General features: G+C 47.8%; 2 protein-coding genes across 3 annotated transcripts in view; one reads left to right on the top strand and one right to left on the bottom strand.

Annotated features, from left to right (window-relative positions):
* The window catches only part of WASHC1 (WASH complex subunit 1), a 39,715-nt gene extending 35,811 nt beyond the window's left edge, over nucleotides 1-3,904 (top strand). For both annotated transcript variants that reach the window (XM_042837689.1, XM_042837690.1), the window contains exons 7-11: nucleotides 513-717; nucleotides 1,191-1,349; nucleotides 1,657-1,815; nucleotides 2,460-2,528; nucleotides 3,107-3,904. In XM_042837689.1, coding sequence (XP_042693623.1) covers nucleotides 513-717; nucleotides 1,191-1,349; nucleotides 1,657-1,815; nucleotides 2,460-2,528; nucleotides 3,107-3,258 — 744 coding nt within the window. In that variant the 3' untranslated portion in view covers nucleotides 3,259-3,904. The remainder of the gene's footprint in view (nucleotides 1-512; nucleotides 718-1,190; nucleotides 1,350-1,656; nucleotides 1,816-2,459; nucleotides 2,529-3,106) is intronic.
* A 968-nt stretch (nucleotides 3,905-4,872) lies between these two features.
* Nucleotides 4,873-24,157, bottom strand: DDX11 (DEAD/H-box helicase 11). The gene is made up of 27 exons (XM_042837688.1): nucleotides 24,093-24,157; nucleotides 23,862-23,996; nucleotides 23,258-23,494; nucleotides 22,843-22,929; nucleotides 19,849-20,006; nucleotides 18,670-18,718; nucleotides 18,046-18,153; nucleotides 17,430-17,517; nucleotides 16,741-16,943; nucleotides 15,981-16,133; nucleotides 15,848-15,894; nucleotides 14,854-14,933; nucleotides 13,534-13,578; nucleotides 13,335-13,402; nucleotides 12,763-12,801; nucleotides 12,420-12,543; nucleotides 11,833-11,967; nucleotides 11,266-11,378; nucleotides 10,407-10,479; nucleotides 9,958-10,061; nucleotides 9,054-9,203; nucleotides 7,060-7,128; nucleotides 6,784-6,884; nucleotides 6,288-6,372; nucleotides 5,618-5,693; nucleotides 5,287-5,441; nucleotides 4,873-5,166 (listed from the first exon to the last, which is right to left on the bottom strand). Exons 1-27 carry the CDS (start codon nucleotides 24,111-24,113, stop codon nucleotides 5,143-5,145), a joined length of 2,727 nt encoding a protein of 908 aa, XP_042693622.1. The 5' UTR covers nucleotides 24,114-24,157; the 3' UTR covers nucleotides 4,873-5,142.
* Between the last annotated feature and the right edge of the window lie 406 nt (nucleotides 24,158-24,563).

Here is a 24,563-nt window from a genome sequence, read left to right as displayed (position 1 = left end):
TTTGGAGACTCCATCACTTGATCATCTATCTCCCTTGTGCTAACTTCTGTAGAGGAGTAGGTGTGAGGTGCCTGGGGGAAGGCTTGTGCCCCATTGTTCCTGCTGGACAGGGCCACTTGCTAATGAAAATGGAAAGGCCAACCAGCCTGAACAAAGGGGTGTGGTGCTTGGTGTGGATATGAGGCAGGCAGGGCACCAGTCTATGCTGCCTCTGCATGACCGACCTTGTAACAAACACCCTGTAAAGCTGTACCTAGAGCTTTATTGGTGTATGGTTGAATGTGTGGTTTAAGGCTGAAGAAAGGAGGCTAGGAGCTTGTCGGGTCAGACTGGAGGAGAAAGCATTGTGTTTAGCAAACAAGAGCACAGACTTGTATGGACAGCTGAGGGCCAGCCACTGTAGCAAGGCCCAGCCTTGACTGCCACCCAGGCTGTTCTCTGCAGTGCCCCTGCTTGCTGCAAGGAAAAGGAGTGCCTTCACTGCACTTCTTTTTATTTTGTGTTTCTTTTAGGTAGCTGAAAATTACTTCTACGTGCCAGATCTGGGCCAGGTCCCTGAGATTGATGTGCCATCCTACCTGCCAGACCTGCCTGGCATTGCTGCAGATCTCATGTACAGCGCTGACCTGGGCCCTGGCATCGCACCATCTGCTCCAAGCAGTGCTATTCCAGAGCTACCCACTTTCAGCACTGAGTCAGTGGAGCCTTCACAAGCAGGTATTTCCAATCGCCATTACCAGGACCCTGTGAAGGATGAAGTGGGGAGGGGTTCACTGAAAGTGGAGAGAAGGTGGTAACTCCCTTAGTGGAGAGGTCAGAAGGGTGCATTTGGATCTGAGTCAAAGCTGTAGCCTGCTCAAGTGCTGGCCATACTCTGAGCAGACTCACCACAGGTGACTGCAGGGGCAAAAGAGCAGTGTGCAGTGAGGGACTGGCCTCAGGTCAGCAAGGAATCTCTTGGGTGAGCTGGACAGGCCCAGTGGAATGGAGCTGGGGAACATAGTGAATCTCGACCCTTGCCTTGGTTGTATATGCTGTAAGGGATGATGCACAGGGTGAAAGCGCTGTGATGCATGGTGCATGCTGAGGGTCTTGTATCAGTTGCTGCTGAGGCACGGAACGCTCTCAGCTGAAGCTCTGAGACTGATGTCTTCTAAGACTGTTCAGATGCAACTTCTTTCATCTTTCAGACCTTCAGGATCCTGGGCTCTTGCCACCTCCCCCACCACCTCCTCCCCCACCTCCTCCTGTTACACCAACTATTGTGCCTCCCCCACCACCCCTGCCACAACCTACAGCCCCATCTGAACCAGCCCGGACAGCAAGTGAGGACAGCAGCAAGCCTGCAGGTAAGAGCTGTACACCTCCACCTGCTTCACCAGCAGAATCTAATTCAACTCCCTAGCTTCAGCTCATGCCCTCAGTGCACTTCTAGAACGGCCTCTTGGCAGAAGAGGGAAGCTGCTCCTGCCTGCCTGTGGGGCTGCAGGCCTTCAGTTTCATCTTGGCAGGCCTCTTGCTGGCTGAGCTCAGTGTGAGCCTGTGATTGAAAGTGTCTGTGTCAGTCCCAAAAAGAAGATGGCAGGACATTAGCAGCACTTTCTGTGGGGATTCAGGTGGGCTTGGGGCTGATGCATGTTCTTCCTTTCCCTGCAGCTTCAGTCCAGGGAGCTCCAAAGGAGGTGGTGAACCCCTCAACTGGGCGTGCCAGTCTCCTGGAATCCATTCGCCAGGCCGGGGGCATTGGGAAGGCCAACCTCCGCAGCGTAAAGGAGAGGAAGCTGGAGAAGAAGAAGCAAAAGGAACAAGAACAAGGTGCTGAGGCTCTTATACAAATCTCGTCTTCCTTTCTCTTTGCCCCAGGCTGAGATATGTAGGTCTGGAGGCAGGCTGGCATCCAGGAGCACGAGGACTATACAGAGCAGAGAGATGTTCTCTCCTTACAGGTTGGCATAAGGTCTCAGTATTTCCATTTAGACAGTCCTCTGTGGACTCAGTACATTACATCTGCCAGGCAAGCATGAATGTTCTTGGTGGACACCCGCTCTTTCTCAGGACATGCTCAGAAGTTCACAGGTGAGGGACAGTCAAAGGAATCCCTGGAGCCAAGAGAGGGACAGAGTTGAGCTGGTTTGAGCATGTTGGTTTGGGTGGCTGCTGAGGGTATTGAAACAGTTGATTTGGCAGAATGAGACTGTAGATGCCCAAGCCCTCTCGTTTCTGGAGCAATTCCATGCTTAAATTGCCCCAGAGAATGTTGTTACCCCACAGTGCCTGGCTTCCTGATGTGAAACTGGGCTGTATTGGGAGGGGAGGATATGGATGTGGTACGAGGCTGAAGACTATATTATTTTTCCTTACTCTGAAAAGACTATTCCAAGAAAATGTGTTTACCTTACTGCTAGGCTCAGACTGACTCTTCCTTCTCATGTGACACTTGGGGTTTTGCTCTGTTTCAGTGAGAGCTACAGGACAAGGTGGAGATCTGATGTCAGACCTCTTCAACAAGCTGGTGCTGAGGCGCAAAGGTACTGTCACACAGGGTGGGCTGCTCCGTCCCTCTAGGAAGGAGGTAGAGCTTTTGCAGGCACCTCAGTTATCAGCCACAGCCCTAGAACCAGGGGCAGACTCCTTCCTAGGTCCGTGTGCCACAACATGGCTGGGAGTGCATTTAAAGGGGGATATCTGGGGAACCTCCCATTGAATGATCAACTGGAGACACCAGAGGGAGATTGTGTGCCCAAGACAGATAATGGGCTCTGAAAACTGCCAGTGAGGGGCTCTGCAGGGTGAGGGTGAGACAGCAGTATTCATTAGAATTTCATCAGTGCCAGGGGAGCCGGGCCCCTTGCTCCCTCTCAGAGCATCTGTGTTGCCCACACAGGGCAGGGGAGGGCATGGACCTGCTCAGGCAGAGCTTTGCTGAAACAAGCCCTTTCACAGAGCTGTGATGCCGTTTCAGCACACCTGCAGTTCTACTTGATTTGGGTCAGCTGGCTGCTTAAGGCACAGTGCCACAAGCCATGTGTTTCACTTCACCTTCACTAAGATTGTGTGTTCTCTAGGCCCCAGGTGCCACTCACTGGAACTTTTCCTTCCCTACCAGGTATTTCAGGGAAAGGGCCGGGAGCCTCAGGAAACCCCGATGCTCCTGGCAGTCCTGCTGGTGCCTTTGCTCGTATATCAGACTCGATACCACCCCTCCCACCCCCACAGCAGCCCCCGGGTGAAGAGGATGAGGATGACTGGGAGTCATAGATGGTAGCAGTTGTGCATCAGCATGAATCCCAGGACTCGAACTACGCACCTTTGAGTCACCAGTCTGGAAGGATCTACAGAAAGTGGGCTCTGGCATGGGAGGGCACCCTGTTATTTCTTCTGGAAGAGGAGCAGCAGGAACTAACCACAACCAAATTGTTACCAATGAGGGATTTTCTTCTGCTGTCTGCTGGTCTCCACTCCAAATACTACAATCCAGCTCAAATCCTGCTGCAGCTCACAATGAATCAATAAATCCTGCCTTAGCTGGAGGGCAGTAGGGCAGCTTGCACTCAGAGGATCAGAACAAGTATTGTTCCTGATTTAAAGGGCCGTTGGTCTTGCCTAACGTGACTGGTGATGACTGCCGGAGCATTTCTGGCAGGCAAACAGTCCTTGACTCATTTGTCTCTGCTGTGTGCTTGCTGAAGCTCATGTTTGTTTAGATGTTGCAAGTCCTGAGTCCTTGAAGATGAGGCTGGATAGTGGTGAGTGAATGAAAGTGGAAGAGAGAGTCTGTCTGACCCTTCACGGAAAAGTCTAATTACTGGTGCCTCTGTACTTGATGGTTTCTTTCTGTCCCTGCCTTATGGCAATTCTTTGGCTGTTGCTTTCTGAAAAATTGCAATAAAGCTCAAGGAAGGAGGTCCTTGTAGCCTTCACTCTGGTAAAGGAGGGAAACGTGCTCAATAAAGGGTAGTTAAAGGGAAAAGCCCATCTGTCTACTCTCAGCTCAGGCTGGGTCTAACCTTACACCAACAACAACAACCCCAGGGCAGGAGGGCACCAGCTGTCTACAAGCCCCCTACTCCAGCTGCTGATTTCAGTGAGTTCCAGGCAGAGCTTAGCCAGAGTGGGAGTTCTGTGCTCACAGAAGGGGCAGGGGACTCAGAGCAGAAGTTTGTCAGAAGCAGCTGTGTTTTCCCTTTTGTTCTTTGGCCAGTTAACACAGAGGGAGCAGGTACCAGCTCCATGTCTAAATGTACATGTTTTTTTCACTGAGAAGAGCCTTAAGAGGTAGCATCCAGCTACCAGCTGAAACTGGCAAGGAGGCAAAACAACCTCTTTGACCAGCCTTGTTTGTGATGACAGAAAGAGCTGAGAATGGCTGTGGGATTACACAGCCCTAGGATTATACAGCCATTGCTGCTGTCAATTACCCTCCAGCCCAGAACACAGGAAAGAACCTCTAGGAAACTGCACCAAAAAAGTTTGACCGTTTTTCACAGAAAGTTACTGTGAGTTCAAAAAAAAGACTGTATGCAGTTAAAAGCACAGAGTGATCCTAAGATTAAAAGTGATCAAAGGAGAAGTGGTGTGCTGTGTTATGGCCGTATCATTATTCCCCTTGAAAGAATGACTCAGTCCTTCAATCCGGTACCAGCTTGAAGCAAGGTAGAAAGGAGATTAAAAAACTAACCCACATCTTACCTGCCTCACTGTGTAATTCCAACACAGTACAAACTAATGGCCTGTTACCTTAAAGGTAACAGCTAAAAATTCCACAAGAATTGTAAACTTCGGTCGTCAGACCCCCTAAAGTCAGCCATTGATGTGGCAAAGCCAGTGTGTTCAAACAAAATAATAATGATCCCCACACTTCAGTGTCTGGGTTGAAAATATTTAATAGACTTAAATAAAACCTTAACAGCTGTAAACAAAGAGAAGCCTTCTGCTACCTTCACTAGTGTTGGTCCTTCAACTGGTTTCCCTCCTGGCTGTGGTGGTGAAGGCCAAGTGCTCATACTGAACAACAAACAATGGGGGCAGAGAGGAGATTAGCAAACCACTTGGAACAGAAAAACAGGAACCTGCGTTGCTTTGGGTGTTCTTCAAAAGGTGTGGATCACAGAGTTGATCTACAGCCCGCTTCTCTGGTCTGCATCAGTCTGCTTTCCCTCGGTGAAACTAGGAACACATGAAACCAGATAACTAACACTAAAGCATCAAACTGAAGGATTGAAGAAAGTACAAGTGAATACAGTGGGAAACAATTTCTGCAGCAGTACGTGAGAAAAAAGTTCTGACCTTTCTTAATTCTGCAAAAGCTGATCCAAAGGCAGGCTTGACCTGGGTTCTCTCCCTGATCCACTGTGGCAGCTTGTTAAGGATAGCAGGGCGTGAGTACCTGTGGTCCAGGAGCAGGATGCTTGCAAAGTCCTTCTGGTGGCGAATGGCTCTTCCTGTACAGAGTGTGCAGCTGTGTTAAACTGCATTACTGAGTTGTTTGCTCCCAGGCAAGTAAGCTCATATGCATCATCTGTACTCAGAATGATTGGTTCCGCTTTCTTTTTCCCACCCTGCTTTGATGCGGTCACATTTTGTATCCCCCCCGCCTGCTCAAGGAAGGATGAATTACCTATTGACTGGTTTACTGCCTTCATGCACAGGTTTTCAATCAGCACTCTGCTAGGTGCCTGGCTAGCAGCTCTTGGCTAGAAAGGAGAAATAGGTCAGAGTGAACACGAGGCTGATGTTAATCAAATTAGGGAGAGTCTTAATGAAGAAGTGAGGTAAACAAATACTTTTATCCTGGCAGAATGAGTGGGTATCCACACAGATCTCAAGCTGAGTGCAAGGACAGACAGATGAAAAGCTGCAGTTTTAGACAATTATTTTGAACAGTCACAGAGAGCCAGCCTAAGGCCCCTTTGAAAGCAGAGCACTTGTCCCTTGCTGCTCAGGAACAGTGTCTCCAGTGGGCAGTAAAAACAAGTACACCAAGAGAAGTCAGCCTGGCATACACCTTCTACCACCTTGACACCTCCTCTGCTGTGAAGGGACTTGGTTCCCCTTGGAACTCACTTCCCAGGGAGCCCTGGTGTTGCTTCTCTCCACTGACCCCTGTGCATAGGTCTTACTGTACAAATGCAGTATGGGGGTGGCTGTGCTCCCATTACCACAGTCTGAGAAACATGGAAAAGCTCAAAGGAAAAAGGAATCTTTGAAGGCAACAGTGGAACTCGGGTGCCTGGAGGGAAGTTAGTAGTAAAAATCAGAGGTAAAAAAAGCAGAGGTGTGTCTGTTACCATTGTTTTATCGAGCCAAGTCATTTTCTCTTGAAGCTCTGGAGATTTAATGTTGGGGTAAGGCATTCCCACCATAATCACACACCTGCAAGGGGTGAGGGAGGACCGCATTATTCTTTATGTCTCATCCTAAAGCACTTTGCCAACAGACTGATAAATTAGAGGTCACTGTACCCCTGAAAGACAGCCAGCCTTGAAGACCAAAGGCAGCAGTAAAACACACTAGTCTGACAAGCACACTCTGAACTGGAAGCTGCAGAGGGATTCAGGGTGCCAGAACAAGGAATTATCTAGCACAGCAAGCCTAACTGCATTACTCACATGAAAAGTACACTGGACAAGTGAGTTTTACATTACCTGCAGACTCGGCTCGAGCATCAGCCCAAGCCACCTGATCCCCAGACTTTCTATCTATGCAAGTTCCAATGTGTCCATCCTGCTCGGAGTCACTGCACTACAAGCCAAGTGCTCACCTCAAAAGGAGCAGCCACCTTACCTTCCCAGGTCATCTGAGAAATTGATTCCTTCACTCATTTTGCCTCCAACTACAGAAAGCAGCAGGGCCCCCGTCATCTGGCCTCCAGCCTGGCTGCACCGCTGTGAGAGAGGGACCAACAACTTAAACCAGAGCAGGGAAGATTTCTGTGCTTCAGAAACGCACACCTGGATTAGAGCCCTCTTTCCCAGCTAACAGCTGCAAAGCTGTCTTTACCAGTGCTCCCATCTGCAAGACAAGATGATTCACTCCCACCACCCTGCCAGCTCCACTCACCTTTATGCACTTGGCATACTCCACCAGCACCTGCTCCACCTGGTTGGCTTTCTTAGGCTCCTGAAAGATCTGTCACACAGTGCATCAGTTGCAGCATCAGGAAGCAACGACAAAACAGATCATTTTATTCACATGCCATTAAATAGCACATGGAACTAAGACCAGGAAAGGCCAAGTTAACTGTAAGAAAACCACTTAATCAGCACCTTTTCCTTCTACCCCTGGAAAAGCAGGGCATGTTCACTACAGCACTTCTCAGCTGGGCTCTGAAGGCAGCAGCAGCTTCCCCTGCCCTCCAACATTCCCTTCCAGCTTAGGCAGCTTTGTCTAATGGTGCAAGAAGTCAGAAGTCATCCAAGAGATGAAAGGCTGGAAAGCACATGCCCTTCTTCCAGATAGAGGTGCAGCAGGCTGGAGAGACCATCAGCTGCAAGGTCTCGGAGGACAGTGATTGGGCCAATTAATTTGAATCACAAGTTAATTCCATGTAATGGTTCCTTTGCCCAGGAAATATATTAGTTTTCTATGCACAGAGTAATATTTTTTTTTGTGTTACTCCAGCATCCCTAATGGAATTATAAACTAACAAGTTACTGAAAGCCCTTGCAATTAATTGAGCCTGGATCTCAATAGGTGCTGCACCTTGGCTTAAATCACAACTTACTGTTCTGATAAACAAGAAATGCAACATCTATCTTTTCTGCAACAGTAAAGAACCTGCAGGATGCATTTTCTTTTGGTTAGCAAGGAGTGCTGTGAGCATTTTACCAGCCAGAGGCAGTCTTTCAGTAGAAAAGTAACTGGCAATTACAAATGTAAGCTAAATCTATTTAATTCATTAAACAGTAGCTATTTAATCCTCTGAGTTAAATTAATTTTTCCTCTGTAATTTAAATAGAATCTCAGTGTGATCTCACCACAGCCACCTCAGGAAAGACTTTAACCTTCCTCTTCTATGATATGATCTTGTGTGTAGGCAGCTGAAAGTCACACTCTCTGCACTGCTACCAAATTGCTTTGCTAACGCATATCCAATTTGCTGGAGACTGCAAAGGCCAAACAAGAACAGATCAGCTGAAAGGCAGAGCAAGCGGCACGACTGCGGTGTGAGCCCTTGGAGATGCCAGGCAAACCATAAGGACTCCCACAGAACACACCTGAAAAACATTTTGAATAACAGCTGTGCAAACACGTGGAGAAGATGAAGCATGGTGTTTCCACCACAAAAACCTACGAGCAGATCCACATGCCAGAATGCCTGCACCAAGGCTGTGAAATACTGTGCTCTGCTAGCACGTTATTACTTTTGATCACATAACAAGGTATCTGTCATTCTCTCTTTTCTTTTTTTCCTGGCACATCACCGAAGTCCCTGCTCTCCCCCTAGGACAGTCAGACTGCCTGAGCTTCAGCAGTACCCAACCTTCAAGTAACTGGGACAGTACTTGTACAGATTTCATATCTGCAGTGATCTCCCTATTTAGTGTTTCTCATTGCTCTTCCAAATGCTTGTCTTTCAGTTCTCAGCTCTACACTTCTACCAGAAAAATACTAACAGCATTTATCCTATGAATTGCAGGCTAGTACAGTTCTATCTGCCCCTTGGCCATGTTGGTCTGTGGTCAAGGGACAAACAGCTGAGCCTGGGAAAAACCAATTCCCCGTAGCAGCTCAACTCAAACAGCTCCCCAGCTGCAAGGGAACAAGCTCAATGACTACAGAAAGTGAAGACTGTCTCCCCCCATGGCCACTACAGACTGCGTGCTTAAAGAATCTATAGCTGCATTTAATCTAATTTAGATCCCAGCTCTGTGATCAGCCGCCCGGGAAGTATCATTTATTCATTACTGGAGGGATTGGCTAGATAAACATCCGTTCTGCTCTGCTGTGCAGAGTATGAGAACAACTCAGGGAGAGGCCTGTAATGCATAGATAATTGTTTGACTTTTGAAGCTCCTATTTGCAGTACCAACTGCCCCTGGCTGCACAATTACCTTCTTCTTAGTTGCCAGGCGGGTGAGCAGCCCTGTTTTCTCCCAGTGCGCATACACCTGCTTCTCATAGTCATAGGAGGGGAAGAAGCACACCACACCCCCTGGGACCACGTTGCACAGGTTGCAGAGGATTCGGCCTGTCTCATCCATCTGCAAGAGAGAGACAAGAGCATATTGCAGCTGACAGGAGCTCCAGCTAATGCTGCTCCAATTTTGCACACGATCCCAGGATCACACCTCCCCTATGACATGCATCGGTGGAGGAAAGATGTGGGAAATACAAGAGGCCTGAGTGCTGCTAAGGGAGCTGGGAATTGCCAAAAAGCTGTTCACTGCTTGGCTTCTCCTCCTAATTCAGTTTCCATTGCCAGTGTGGAGCAGTGGTCACTCAAGAGGGTCTGTGTCCGTTGTCCCAGTGGATGGAAACGTCTCATACTAGAAGAGGTGTGGAGAGCTAGCTAGCACATCTGGTGGGATTCAGAGCAGACCCAGCACCTTGTGCAGGGTGCCGACTGAGCAAAGGAAGGGAGAAGTGCAGAAATATCTGATACCATCCCTGTGGTTAGGGCTGCACTCTGCAGGGCTGCCCTGCTCCACCGACAGAGTCTTCCAGTCTGGGAAGTAGTCAGATCTCTTTCTGGTGTCCAGCACACAAATGCAGGATCTCAGTACAGCCAAACAGCTGCTAGTCTTCTTTGCCCTCCAAGAGGTTCTTCTGAGCAGGCAGCTCAACACCACGCTCCTCTTTCCCAATTACCTGGCAACACACCAGCCCCAAATCCCATGTATTGTCCCTCCCATGGCCTTTGATCATCACACTTTTCGGAAAGTACTATGAAACATAGGCAAGTGAACCAAAAAAAAAAAAAAGAGACACTTCAGAAGGGAACAAAGGAAGACTGACCATCTGGGGCAGGTCTCTTGTCTGGTAGGTGAACTCCAGCTGCTGGTTGGAAGGACCACTGCAGAGGACTATGGGTAAAATATTTTCTGGAGGGATCACGTGTCCTGGAGACAAAAAAAAAGTAGTGAGAGTCAACATGGCTGCCCTATGCATCAACACTGCTAGCTGAACAGCATCATCTGTGTGCAGTGACACAGGCATGTGTTTGTCTGACGAGGTACTCAGCTACTCTGGCCCCTGCTCCTCAAGCCCCTGGGAAGGTGAGGTGCTACCTACTGCTGCCAGCCAAGAGCACTGAGGAGTTCAGTGGGAGAAACAAGCACCCCTAGGGTCTGTTGCCATAATTTCTAGAATAGATACCACGTTGCTTACAGTGCTGACAAAACAGCACCTATGACAAATAGTCCAACACAGATTATGACCCCTCCCCTTTCCCCCAGCACACTTACCGCAGGAGAACTCCATAATACGTGCAGGATCCACACCAGCACAGGACAGCAGCTGCTCCCGGAAATCAGCCACCTGCGGACCACAAGCCAGAGAGAAGTGAAGTCCCAAGGGGCACTGCAGCAACAGTCCTGGTGTTGCTCCTTGAGCATCAGCGTTCAGAGAGCTGATGAGCTCAGCAAGGGGGGCTGCCAGCAAGGAAAGGAGATGAGCTTTCTCCATGATGTGAAAACCGAGGGCATGAGAATGCTCAGCCACCAGCCATACTCTGCTCCCAGGCTTGTGGGACCTTCTGTGCCCCTGCCTTGCTGTCTTCTGCTCAGGCTAAGCCAAGTGCTCAGGAGCAGAACCTCAAGCTGGCCCAAGCAGAACAGGCAGCATGAAATGCAGGCAAAGTGCCTTTTAGCGCCCATGCTCCTGAGTCTTGCTCTGACCCTCCTGTGTGGGTCAAGGTTCCTGTGTAGAACCCCTCCTCTCTTCACCCATCATGCTCCAATTTCAGACCTCCCCAGGCCCAGAAGTCCACTACCAGGACTCCCAAGCACTGTACAGTCCACATTGTGGACTACAGCTATATCATCTCTCTGAGTTGCAGACAGAAGGGTTCAAAGCTGGAGTGAAGGCCTTCCGAAAGAAGGCCACTTCTCCAAGGTCCTGCACTTCACAGCTTTCTTCCATCCCTTGTCTTCACAAGAGCAAAGAGAAGATTTCAGGACATTCCTACCCAGAAACAGGAATGGAGGAGGCATAGAAGTCTTTTCCCACACACAACCCAGGCAGTGAGAAGAGCATGTCCCAGTGGCACTAAGCTCTTTCCCTGCCTCTTTGTAGATAGCACCAGAGATATCCTTGTTCCCTCACCGGCTGCATGGTGCCCCCAGCAATGATTACAGCACGACATTCTTTCACCACCTTGGCAAAGTGGACAGCTGGATTCAGCAAGAGGAATTTGAGGCTGCTCTGACCAATAGTGCCTGGAAAAAAAGAGAGGCAGCACTGTGAATTACCCATGACAAACAGGGATACGAGAGATACTCCCTCTTGCCTTGCACAATCTGGCAGATCCCCACCTCTCCAAACAAGGTCCTGCTATTCAATGCTGCCATGGCAGCAATGGGTAATGACAACCTCGAAGTTACTTTTCATTTCCTAGTCTTCCCGGAATGGCGAAGAAGAACACTGGATAAAAGCCAAGATAAAAACTAATATCCAAAGTGGGAGCTTGCTTGAGAGCAAGCCCTAGCCGCAGTGCCCTTGTTAAGAATTCCTTTGGAATCATGAGAGTCCTCGCACAGCCTGAGCCTGGCAGCCTCAATCAAGGCTGCACAAATACGTTCTGGTAGGACTACAGACTCACAGTTGCCTCCCTCCTGCCAATGAAATGGCCTGTTTGTAAATCACATCTCACCAGCTCTCCTATTCCAGTACCTTGCCTATTGAGAATGACTCGACCATCTTCATTTGCGTTCGTGAGGGCTGAGAGAAATCCCTCGATGTGCATCAGAGGAGAGGCAGCTCGGAGCTGGTCATTGTCAGTCTCCACGGGAGGGCTCTGGAGAGGGCCTAATGGCCAGGAGAGAAAGAGAGAGGCAGGCAGTGCAGGCTACACTTCTAAAAACAGTTCTGAGTGTTAAATGCAGATGGAACACGATATCCAAGTTCCATGCCATTGCTAACAACAACAACAAAAAAAGCAATATAGTTTTGTAGCTGACACCACTAAACAGTTACCCATGATAGCTCAGGTTGCAGAGCCAGCAGGTCACAGAAGTGCAAAGCTTAAGTGCATTCAGCATAAACACAATCACATCACTCCACTTGGTAGGGACCTCAGGAGATCTAATCAAATGTATAATTGCCAAAGTCATCTAGTCAGATATATTAAAAACACCTCTGCAGAACACCTCCAGTAGACTCGCTCTCTTTGATTCTGCCCTCCTCTTCCCCCATGCAGATGCACGTCCCATGTCCTCACTTTGTTCATAAATGCACAAGTGGAGGATGTCTGAACTCACCTTCCTTATGAGATCCCTGCTGGAGAGTCATAAGAAAGTTCTGCAAACCAGCCAGCTTCTGGTTCTCCTTGTTGGTCTTCACAGCTGGGGCAGGATTGCCGTATCGCTCCACAAATCCAAAAAGCTGCCAAGCAAAAGCCAGAAAGACTAAGACAACCAGCAGCACGAAACAGATAAGACAGAAACAGGTTTTCTGGCCTGTTAGAGATAAGGTTCCTTGGCAGGCGTTCACAAACCAGCCCAATAAGAATCTATCAGCAAAATCCCATTATTTTTCCCACCATCAAATCAAAAACAAACAAGTCATTGAATGCTGTTGACCATAAAGCTGCAGGAGCACTACCTTCCTACTGATGAGGCTCTTCTCACAGTAACGCTGCACCTGTTGGAAAAAGACAGCAAAAATAACTGATGCTCAACATCCTGCCTCCCATCCTGTTGCCCTCAGTCTGTACCCAGCAGGGATATCACTTGCTGTGCTTGCTGTTCTCTTGGGGAGCGATGGACAGTTCTTTGTGACACAATTTATTACTAAGAGACTGATTCTAGAGTGGGAATCTCTTTGGTTAAAGCACAGTGTCTGGAGATTTGAGGGATGGGTTAGCTTACTAGAGCAGTAGCATTTCTTTACCCTTAACCTTTACAGTTTGACTTTGCCTACAGACAGCATCTGCACTCATCTGCACCTGCATTTAATTGCTTGTTTTCCTCTGCCCCAAGATCACCCATCCAGCTTCAGTGCACTGCTGACCAGATAGTAGCAGAAGATTTCTGCATAACAGGGAAGCATGGGCAAGCTGCTAGAAAGTAGATACTGCCATGTGGCACTTGACCCTACTTCCAGCTCTCACAATGGCTTCCTGATAATCTTGAATAAGCCATGAGCTGCACCCTACAGAAGACACTTGCACTTACCTTGAAGAGGTTGATATTATCAATCTGGCTCTGAAATAGGAAGTCATTGATGGATTTCAGCTCTGTCCCTAAAAGAAAAAGACAAAAGGAACAAACAAACAAACAAACAAACAACTTATCAGCTGCTGGGCCTTATTAGCTGCAGCTCCTTACTGCCCACATCCATGTTCCTGCCCAGTGATGTTTGCTACAGTTTTACCTGTTCGGGAAACTGCCTGGCAGCTAGGATTTTGGTTCACATTTCCTGCAAAATATGAAAACAATTAAAGGAAGGCTTACTGTGAGTCTGTCTTAATGTTAAACAAGGAACTTAAGCAAACAACTGAGCCAAAAGCACAGCATAAGTACAAAAAAAAAAAAAACCTCCAAAGAATCAAGAATCAATTTCACATCTGGAAGAAGTAGCTATGCAGAGAAAATGACAGCTCCCACTCAGCTTTTCTTTCCCTTGCAGGCTAGCCCCACACTGTAGGACAAGTGTGCTGCTGCATCTTAAGAAATGCCACCTACATTCCTTCTGTAGCAGGAGGCAGCAGGTAGGGCGGGTGCATACAAATGCTCACACAGTCATCAAGCTGCAAAGATGAAGGGACAGGGACTGCAGTGCATCCCTCACCCCTCTTCAGTGCAGCACCGGGAGGCGCACAGGCTGACAGGTGATTGGGATAAGGGGAAAACCTGAGGACAGTTCCACGCTCAGACCCTGACAGACAGAACAGTATTAATTGCTGCCATTCGCTGTGCTTTATGTGCCAGTGTTTAACACCCACCTCACAATTCACTTTGCAGCCTTGATCATAAAGCTGTACTCGGGCTGCAGACTAATGAAAGCATTGAGCCCAGTGTCAGGAAAGGAAGACCAGCAGGGACAGAAGTTCTCATCTAAGAGAAGGGCACAGGGCACCAACACGCTCCTGCATCAAGAGCTGCTTTTTCCCTGTGTAAGAGGTTATGGTGGGCTCTCCTTAAGGCACACTGATGTATAGAGGACAGTGCGTTACAGGAGAGGAGCCACACGAATGCCAATAAATTTTAAAATCACAAAAAGGAAAGGTACCTTTCAAGAAAAGAAGAAAAAAAATAAAATCACTCCGCAGAGGCATGCCTGCCACAGGCAGAGGTCTTGCCACAGGCAGAAGTCTTGCCACCAGATGACACAGGAAGATTATTCTGTGCAGCTTTTGTGTAGTGCTGATTACTGTCACACTTGTTGTATTCCTCACTTTAGACCACACCACCTCCCCATTCAAATCAGATCTGAAAAATCACACAGGAAGAGGGGAACTGCTCCTATCAACTTACAGCATCACGCTCTGCTCCTCAGCTAATGAAAAAAGAGAGGGGTTCAGACAGACACCGTATCCTCATGTTATAAAACAGGCTGAGAAATGATAATACCGGCATCAAACATGAGCAGCAACTCCTCACAGCCTGTGCAGGAGCAGGGACAATGCTCCACAGGAAGATCAGATGCCTCTGAGTTTCTAAGCATCCACAGAGAGAGAAATGGCTTGCTTACCTCCCAGCATGACTACAAACCGCTCCAGCAAATACAGGATCTGCTTAATGTACATCAAGTTCTTTGCCTTCAAACGTTTACTGTGGAAAGAAAAAAAAAGAAGGTATTAGGCTCCGAGACATCTTCAAGGACTAACACACAACTTCCTAAGCTGCAGAGACAAGTAACTGAACTCCCCTTAATTTGGGGCTGAAAAGAACCAGACAGCAGTAGAGAAGATCTATATGCTGGGGAACTGTGAAGAAGCAGTTAGGAAGCAGATTCTGCTACGTGGTGCTTGGCCCTACTTCCAGGCTTCACACAGGCTTCCTGATAACCTTAAACAAGCCATTGGCTGTGCCCTACATAAGACATTTGCTCATACTCCCTGTTTGTGACTGGGCTCTGAACACCCTACTGACAGCCACCCCCATGCACTCACCCATGCAGCCCAAGCACTTGGCTGTTCCTACAGACGCCTTTGTCCTCACACACAAATTACAATGGCAGTGACCCCCACGTCTCTGCCGTGATGACACTGTGCAAATTCAGTGATTAGCACTGAACACAACAATCAGCCACTGCAGGTATGACAAGATGTGAGATTTGGTCACAGTCAAAAAACAAAGAGTCTCCTCCTCCTCAGAGCTTCCTGCCTCTTCTATAATGCCAGTCAGCCCACAAAAGGTTAAGATCCAGGAGATGAAAGACTGGAGCTTTCATAACTCTGCATCACAAAGCAGGAATGATTAGAGGGAGATTGGGAAAAAACCAGAGTGTAAGGAAAAGCCAGAATCCTCAGGGTATCCCCTTTCTCACTGCTTAATACCAGCCCCAGGAGTCTGACTTAGATGGGTTCTAGGCAGAGATAATGATGCAAGTGGCTTTTCATCTGCAGAAGTATTAATGCAAATAACCTTCCTCTGGGAAAAAGCAAGAAAGGCCTTGCAGACGTGAGACAAGCCACAGCATCCATGCTGCCTGCTGCTGTTACAGTCTTCTCTGAGATCCTCACCTGTATCGCTCCATGTACTGCAGCAGCTGGGAGTGGGCACAGCACAGCTACAAGGACAAAAAGCAGAGCTGGTATTATAGAGGAGTTGAGAAAGGGTGCTCACCCACGGTTAACAGGCCAGGCCACGACTCACCTGAGAGCCACTGACCTCCGCACTATGGATACAGGTGATGGTGTCTATGAGGTTGTGGGCCTCGTCGATGATTACAACCTGGTCCTTCAGGATGATCCCTGCAGCATTCCTGGTGGCCTCATGCAAGAGCATCTGGTAAGGCAGCACCACCAGCTACAGGGGAAGCACACGCTGCTCTCATTCCAGCTCTCATCCGGATGGACTTAGAGCTCTCACCAGCTCATAATAGGCCTACATCAGATGGCCTTGCAGCGTTCCATCAAGTTACTTACTCTTATTATGGGAGAAGTAGCAGAAGAGACAGAAGAATGTGCTTGAGAGGTAAGCTGAGGGAAAATGATTGTGCCTACTGATTCCTGAACTAGTTTGACTTCCAAATTATTGTAAGAGCAGCCTAGAAGCGCAACAGCAAGTTACCATCCTAATCTCCTTCTAAGGACTGAAAGCGTGTCTGTTAACAGAGAACCAAGCAAAGAAGAGCACTGGCAAATCCTAAGACTATAGACATGTGCCTGTATCACCTCAGTTACTGAACATTTCAAGTATTTCAAAATGCTTGATCCAAAACTGGCACACTTACAGCCTCCCTACTAGCTTGAAAGAGATACTCTTTCCTTTTTCAGCAAAGCTAAACCTGACAGAAACACAACCTCTTTACAATCTCCAAAAACACTATGCAACAAAGTGCTGCTTTGCTTTAGTAATTGGTTTATTCTTAGAGATCCTGGCACTGATTCCCTAAGCAGTGTCCACACCTTACCTGAGCAGCAGGAATAGCGTATCGACTCCCATAATAGGGGCAGGCTTTGGTCTCCTTTCCCAAAGTCACCAATTGCTCAATATCCTTCACTTCCACTAGAACTTCATCACGGAGAAACTGCATTTGCTCATAGGAATAAAACGGGCACACAGTGCGACTCACACGTCTCTTCTTCCCTTCAACTTCTGCATCACTCTTCTTTTCTGACAGCAGAAATCAAAAGCAAGCCATGAGTACCACTGAAAAATCTAAACTCACTACTTTGTACCCTGGTAGCGGTACCTTCTGAACTTCAAAGCAGCCTTTGTCATGAGTATTTGACCCATCATCTATTGAAGGAGTATGAAAGCAGTGACATTTCCACCCTCACTGCAGACACTGCCCTTGCTGGTTAGATTTACTCATGTAACATTTCCCCACATTTCTAGCAGTAGGTTACAAAGACAAGCATCCTTCCATTGCGCAAGTCCCTGATCAATGCAAGACACTCAGCAAATACATATAGACCTTGGTGTGCTAACCAAGTACAAAAGGTAGAAGCACTAAGGATCTGCTCTGCTCGCCCAGCTTGCCCTTTTCAGACTCCTACCGCTCTCTTCCTAGAACTGACTGGCAGAGTGCACTGCCTGCAGCCTCTCACCCCCACCAGCTTTATCAGCCATTGCTTCCCCGTGCTGAAGTGTTCGTACCGTGTTTGTTCTTTTGCATCTCCGTGCAGCGGTCATTGATGAGCTGCAGAGCCCCCAAGCGGCGCACCTCCTCATTCACACACAGGTTCTTTGACATGCAAAGAGAGGGGACAGCAGGTCGAAGAGTGTTCAGTATGCACTCTGCTGTAAAACAGACTTACTTAAAGCAATCCCAGGCCAGATTCCAAACCAGAAGTCAGGCACCTTGTGTAGCTGCTGCAACAAGCATGCTCAAAACCCCAAAAGAAATCAGTAAGGACAGAAAATGAAGATAGGTGTCCTCAGATGGCTCACTGCTACACAACTTCTAAAGAAACGCTAGCAGAATTAATATCTACAAGAGTGCCTTCCCAGTGACTCAGGCATCTATAATCTTCCACATCAGAAGAGGGAAAACAGACTTTTGCATTTACATCAAAGGGCAAATGGCTGAACAGCTCACAGAAAAAGGTACATTGCACGGATCTGTATCACGACACATAAATAGCTTTTCCAATGGAAGACTCACCTCAGTCCCCGAGATGCCGTCCGAGGTGTCGCATTCACACACCTCCTAGCAAAGACCTTTGTACTGAATGAACACACACTCTGGGTCCTTTGTGACCATATCACATACCTGCCTGGATCCCAAGGAGACCAGACGCGTGCCTTTGCCAAAAGGACTTTTCTGCACTTCATGGACAAACTGAGACAACTGGGAATGAGTGCGGCTGCAGTAGTAAATCTGCAATGAGGAAGACCGAAGAAAGATGAGAAGAATATGGAAGCCAACCTCCTATTCTACAACCAATCCTGGAGGGAGGCAGCCAAGCACCTCAGCAACATTAATCTTGCTGAAGCCTTCAAAACACAAAGGAAGGCATATGCTGGAATGTCACTGTGTAACTGCCAAGGCCAACAGCCTTCTCTTTACTTTCTGCTGTGCATTTGTCCTTCGTTTCCATTGAATTTTCCAAGGCCTTACAATAACTGGGACTCCTTGTAGAGTGATGAATATGTGCTTCTTGCAGCAAGCCACAGAAAAACAGCCATGTTAGCAGAGCAAACTGCTTAGGCAGCCAGTATAACCCAGAAGGAAATGAGAGCAGCAGAACTGGTTGCTATTATCAACAAACTTGGCTGTCCATGGATGGCACTTCCTAAATCCTTCCATACTGCATTACTCTGGGAAGGGTGCAACGAAGCCATAATTCTCTCACACTATTCTATCAGGTGGCACAAATTACCCTCCTCATCTCACCTTCGTCACATGCTCTTCTTCCAAATCATCATCATCATCTTCCTCCAGCCTAAGAAAAGACAAAGCCCAAAGAGTTTGCTTTCAGTGACTGGGACTTAGAAACAAAGGATGCTCTCCCTCAAGGGAGGTGCTTGTGTCATCAGCACGTAAAAAAAATGACTTTCCAAGAATACTATAGGTGAGCACAATCATGCCAAGCTTTGCTCTTTAAAAGAAAAATGTCTGTAGGGTTGTGTCTTTAGCAACTTCAAGAAGCATCTTTTAAAAAAAAAAAATTAAAAATCTGGTGTTTTCTAAGCCCCAGGCATAAACTAATCAGAGCTATACTATCCTTTGGTATGCTTATTTATTTATTTTTATAAAGCATTCCCCTTAGAGACAATTTACCACCCTCAAGCTGTTGCATGAAGAAGAAAAAGTTTCAGGAAGATATTTAGCTGCCATACAATTCCTCAAAGGCAACAGCAGTTTAATGCTTAGTAACTGCTTCATTTATATGTAGCTTAACTGCTTTGCAATTTTAAGGCAGGAGGATCTGTCTAGATACTAATTAGTAAATTTGTATTTTAGATGTATTTGTCTTTTCATGCTGAAAACTCTGGCTCCTGGCTTTCTGCATAACGCCAAAAGAACAGTTGTATATGTTAAAGTGTGCACTTGGTTTTCGTGCTGTAGCTCAGTCTTCAAAATGTGACCTTCTCTCCCTTCAGAATATCAAAAGATGCCATTGCTAATCTGCAGAACTGATAGCTTCCTTTGATGCCCCCGGGAGCATTTTGCTTTTCTAATGCAAAGTTCATCTCAAGGCATTCACCCAGCATCCAGAGGCGCTCTGAGAAACAGGCATGGGAAAAGGCAGGAGGTTGTCATGCATTGTAAGAAAGACCTGCTTTCTCAGAAGACACTTGAGGCTGATGACCGCGAGTGGAAAAAAAGCAGCAACAACCAAAAAAAAAAAAAAAAAGAGAATCCTAACGAAAAAACAACCTACCAACCAATCAGTACCACAGCTTCAATGGGGGAAGAAACTCCAGATGTGCACAAGACAGAGCCACCTATATATCCAACAGCGTAAGATGCTCAAGAAAGCAGTCGCTGCTGAACAGCTGAAATCCCTTCAATTAAGGCAAGCCAAAAATGATCATGAAACATTAGAACCCCCTCAGCCCCTGTCCTTACCCAGATCCCACTTTCTTTTCTTCGTCACTCTCATATTCAGCAAGGATCAGCTCCTCCTCATTGTGATCCAGCTGCTCTGGGACAGCTGCTCCAGCTCCCTCTGACAGAATCTCTTTGCTGAGCTGAAGAAGGCGCTTCATCTCATCCTCTTCAGATCTCTGAAAGGAGCACACCATCTCATTATTTCTCACCCAGGGAAGCAGCACTTGCATCACTTTATGCCACCTGCAGTTCAGAGGACAGCTCAGTCTCTTCCCCGTGGCACAGAGGAGGGATTGCTGTGTGTATCCCCAGCAGGACAAGCAGACACACCACAACTACTTGAAGCAGTTCAGTGCCACACAGTGCAGGTGACAGCAGCAACCAAAGACTTGCCCACATAAAAGCCTTCTGTGCAAAGGACCCTCTAAACACCTAACACCTGAAGTGACCATATGCCTACAATCCAGGATTAGTTGCTTAAGTTAGCCAATAAAAATGACTGCCTCAGAAAAAAACTGTAAATAAAAAAACCAACAACCAAGCAAACACATAAGGATGTAATCAAATAATTCACAGCTAACCTAAGGCTACAATAAACTCAATACCTGTTTTAGAGCACAAATTTTCTCTTGTTCTTGTTTTTTCCCCCATCACGTGGTCCTTATTCTAACACAGGTCTATCCCTCTGCACAAATTCTATTAAATTGTTGAAGAACAGTTTTTTATTAATTTTCTGTTCTGACAAAGAACATACCTTCTTCAGTCTGAAGACAGTATGTTCTAACTTTAATGAGCATTCCATCACCGTGGCATGATGAAGAAAGGCAGTTTACAGGGGTAGCTGAAATACCTGCTTTTCCAAATCTATACAGGGTTTCTGAAATTTGCCTTTGTGCTTTTTATCACAAATCTCATTTCCCATGCTTTTCATTCTCCTTTAAGAGAAAGAAGTTCTTTGTTCTACTTGGTTTTGATTCACCATTCACCTCTGAACCTTTGATATTTATGCTACGTCCTTTTGTCAGGAGTTGACACAGCACTTGAGATGGAGTACACAAACAGCCTGGCTGCCTTATAAGTGCCTGTTTAGGAACTTGAAGTGGGTATTTCTAAGATTAAATCATACCATCAAAAAGCTCTTCAAGTTAAGGTTATTGGAGCCAGATCACTCAACTAAATGGCAGAAAAATACATGTCAACTTTCTGTGTGTAGAAAAGAGATGCTTCCGAACAATACAATTATATTTACAAAGAATTACAGAATCATTAAGGTTGGAAAAGATTTCTAAGATCGTCCAGTCCAACTCCAACCCAACAGCACCATGCCCAGTGCCACATCCACACAGTTCTTGAACACCTCCAGGAACAGCGACTCAACCACCTGCCTGGGCAGCCTGTGCCAGTGCAGCACCACTCTGTCTGAGAAGAAATGTTTCCTAATACCCAACCTCAGCCTCCCCTGGTGCAACTTGAGGCCATTCCCTCTCAACCTATCACTGTTACCTGGAAGAAGAAGCCAGCCCCCAACACACCACAGCCTCCTTTCAGGTCATAGGGAGTGGTAAGGTCTCCCCTGAGCCTCTTCTTCTCCAGACTGAACAATCGCAGTTCCCTCTGCTCCAGACCTTTCACCTTCTTCAGACACACTCCTGCACTTCAATGCCTTTATTGTAGCAAGGGGCCCAAAACTGAACACAGCACACAAGGTGCTGCCTCACCAGAGCTGAGTGCAGAGGGACAGTCACCTCCCTGCTCCTGCTGACTGCACTATTTTCTCATCCAAGCTAGGATGCTGTTGGCCTTCTTGGTCACCTGGGCATACTGCTGGCTTATGCTCAGCTCAGGGTCAACTTACACCTCCAGATCCTTTTCCTCCACGCAGCTTTCTAGCCACTGTGCCCCAAGCCTGTAGCATTACATGGAGTTGTTGTGACTAAAGTGCAAGACCCGCAACTTGGCCTGATTGATGGTCATGCAATTGGCCACAGCCCAGTGATCCAGCCTGTCCAGATCCCTTTGTAGAGCCTTCCTACTCTCAGGCACATCCAACACTCTCTCCCAACTTGGTGTCATATGCAAACTTACTGAGGGTACACTCAATCCTATCATTCAGATCATCAATAAGGACAGTACTGATCCCTGGGGAACACCACTCATGACTGGCTTCCAGCTAGATTTAGCTCCATTCACCACCACTCTCTGGGCCTGGCCCTCCAGCCAGTTCTTTACCCAGCAAACAGTGTACCTGTCCAAGCCACGGGCTGTCAGCTTCCCCAGGAGAATACTGTGGGAGATAGTATCTATGAAGGTAATCACACACAGTGGGGAGTACAACCAAAGCCTGACCTCGCTTGTTTTTTTTTTGGGTCTTCAGTTCCTGCAGTCTTAAAAATAATCACAGTTCTACAGGTTTTATTCCAGAAGTACCACGTCCACACGTGCTTATGTAAGAAAGAGCTTTCCAAAAACCCCAAACATCAGCACTTAAAAGCAAATAAGCCATCAGAACAGACATCCTTTTAATCCACACACACATGCTGCCACAGGAAATTCTCTAAGCACAAGTTGCTTTTTACATTTGTACGTTGAAAAGATAACCTAATCAAAAATTTCAGAGAGTCAATTCGGCAATCCAGTACTAAGAGCTCCCTAAATACAGGGGCTGGACAATATAGAGACAAGTCACATGTACAAGCAAGTATTATCAACACTCCAGATTATTAAGACAAATGAAAATGGTTTTAAACTAAAGGAGAGGAGAGTTAGATTAGACATCAGGGGGAAGTTCTACATGGAGAGGGCAATGAGGCACTGCCATGAACTGCCCAAAGAAGATGTGGGCGCCTTATCTCTGAAGGTGTTCAGGATCAGGGTGGATGGGTGCCTTGCCCTGGGATGGCAGTCAACCCCATGGCAAGGGGTTGGAACTAAACGGTGTTTGAGATCCCTTGCAACCCAAGCCATTGTACGATTCTATGATACCATGATTCTAATCTCTGCAGGCCAACTCACCTTCCTCTTCGCTGCATATTTTAACTGTACATTATGGCGGATTTTCTCCAGACGTTCTTCTCGCTTTTTCCTCCTGATCTGCTCTTCCTGAAATGAAGGGAGAATGATGGAAGGATGAAGTCTGCCTAGTCCTATAGAACAGGCATAATTACTTTGCTTTTCACCCAGGAATAAAAAATAAAATAAAATAAAAATAATCCAACTCTGAAACAAAACTGTCAGCAGTCCCTTTGTCCTTACAGGCCTGTGAATGTTGCTATGTTGACAGCAACTATCCTATACTTCACGCAACTTACACAGGAATGCCTCATCCCTTTTAAGTGACACAGACCACCAAGTCACCACCCATGACGTCACCCATCCTGCTCCTCACGCCTTGCTACTTCCCCCCTTCTCTACGTGAGCATTTCTCAACCTTCAGTCTGTGCACCAAATCCTGCTCTTCTTTCTTCTGCACAAATGCTGTGATCCAATCTGGTTCCCCAGATGCATCCCTGCTGTTTGGACACGCCAGACCACCAGAAACCAGGGGCTGCTTCTCTTCTTGCCCACTGCCCTCTGGAGCCAGAAGCCGTGCCTCCTCCTGCTGCTTCTTCTCCTCAAAGTCTTGGAGCCAGGAGAGGGCCCCGCAGATGAGGCTCAGTGACTTTCCCTGGTATTGGAAACAAAGAGCACAAGCCGCACACGGTGTCACTGCTGTAACCGGCTCCTCCACACAGGAGAGGCACCTGGAGTTGGTTCCAGCTGAGTGGGACCAGGCCAAGGCCACGCACAGAGATACCGATGTCACACTTTATGACCCTGCAAGCGACACCTCTTTCTGTGTTTTGTCCCCACAGTTCCAAAACTGGCACCACAGAAGTGGGTAACACACCTTGTACCAGGACCCCAGATTCTGTGCTTGTGCAGGGAATGAGCCCGGCCTGCCCTGCTCCCCCTCCACAAGCACCACTCCGAGCACCACGCTGCAAGCAGCCCTGTCGCACTGTCACTATCCCCCTCTCACCCCCGCTGCTCACCGTGCCCGTGGGGCTCTCGAAGATCCCGACCCGCCCGGCCTCCAGCGCAGCGTACAGCGCTGCCATGAACTGCTCCTGGATGCGGTACGGCGTGTAGGGGAACGGGAAGCTGGCCCGACCCGGGCCGCTCACCGCCTGCGGGCACACAGACAGCCGTGAGCGGGCATCGGACAACACCCGCCCGCTCCCTCCCATGGCCCGCTCCCTGCCAGCCGCCAGCCCGCCGCCCACCTCCGCCGTCCCGCCATCCATTCCGGCCTCCCCGCTTCGAAACGAGCGCCGCTAGAGCTCCGCCCGCTTCCCGTGACGCGAGGGGACGGCCGAGAGAGGCGGAAGGTGCCCGGCGAGGCGGACCCGGCGGCTGGGCTGATTCTGAATGGAGGATTTCCCCTAACATCTAACTTCAACCTCCCCTCTGTTGGTTTGAAGCCAGCCCCCCTCGTCCTATCACCGCCGGGCTGTGTATAAAGTCGGCCCCCTCCTACTAGTAAGCTCCCCACAAGAACTGGAAAGCCGCAATGAAGTCTCCCCGGAGCTTTCTCTTCTCCTTTCCCATGAATGCATACAGTGACACAAAACAGCATCACACAGAGGGAAAAAAAAAAAAAAGAAAAGAAAAGAAAAGTTTATTTAGGATGGAAACACATCCCTCGTAACAAAACACAGCAATACAGAGGAGGTTTCTGTAATGCAGCCATTGCC

Source organism: Centrocercus urophasianus, unplaced genomic scaffold (genome assembly GCF_019232065.1).
Source record: "Centrocercus urophasianus isolate 14NV4802_14NV808 unplaced genomic scaffold, USGS_Curo_1.0 seq_73, whole genome shotgun sequence".
NCBI lineage: Eukaryota > Metazoa > Chordata > Aves > Galliformes > Phasianidae > Centrocercus > Centrocercus urophasianus.
This window is presented reverse-complemented; position numbering and strand designations above follow the sequence as displayed.

Excerpts from the sequence above, each read along its gene's own strand:
- DDX11 (XM_042837688.1), bottom strand. The coding sequence starts at position 24,113 with ATGGATGGCGGGACGGCGGAG. Across the intron at positions 16,944-17,429 it reads GATGCAAAAGAACAAACACG|AAAAGAAGAGTGATGCAGAA; the intron begins GTACGAACACTT and ends TTCTGCTGTCAG. Across the intron at positions 5,442-5,617 it reads GGCAGTAAACCAGTCAATAG|GAAGAGCCATTCGCCACCAG; the intron begins GTAATTCATCCT and ends CACTCTGTACAG.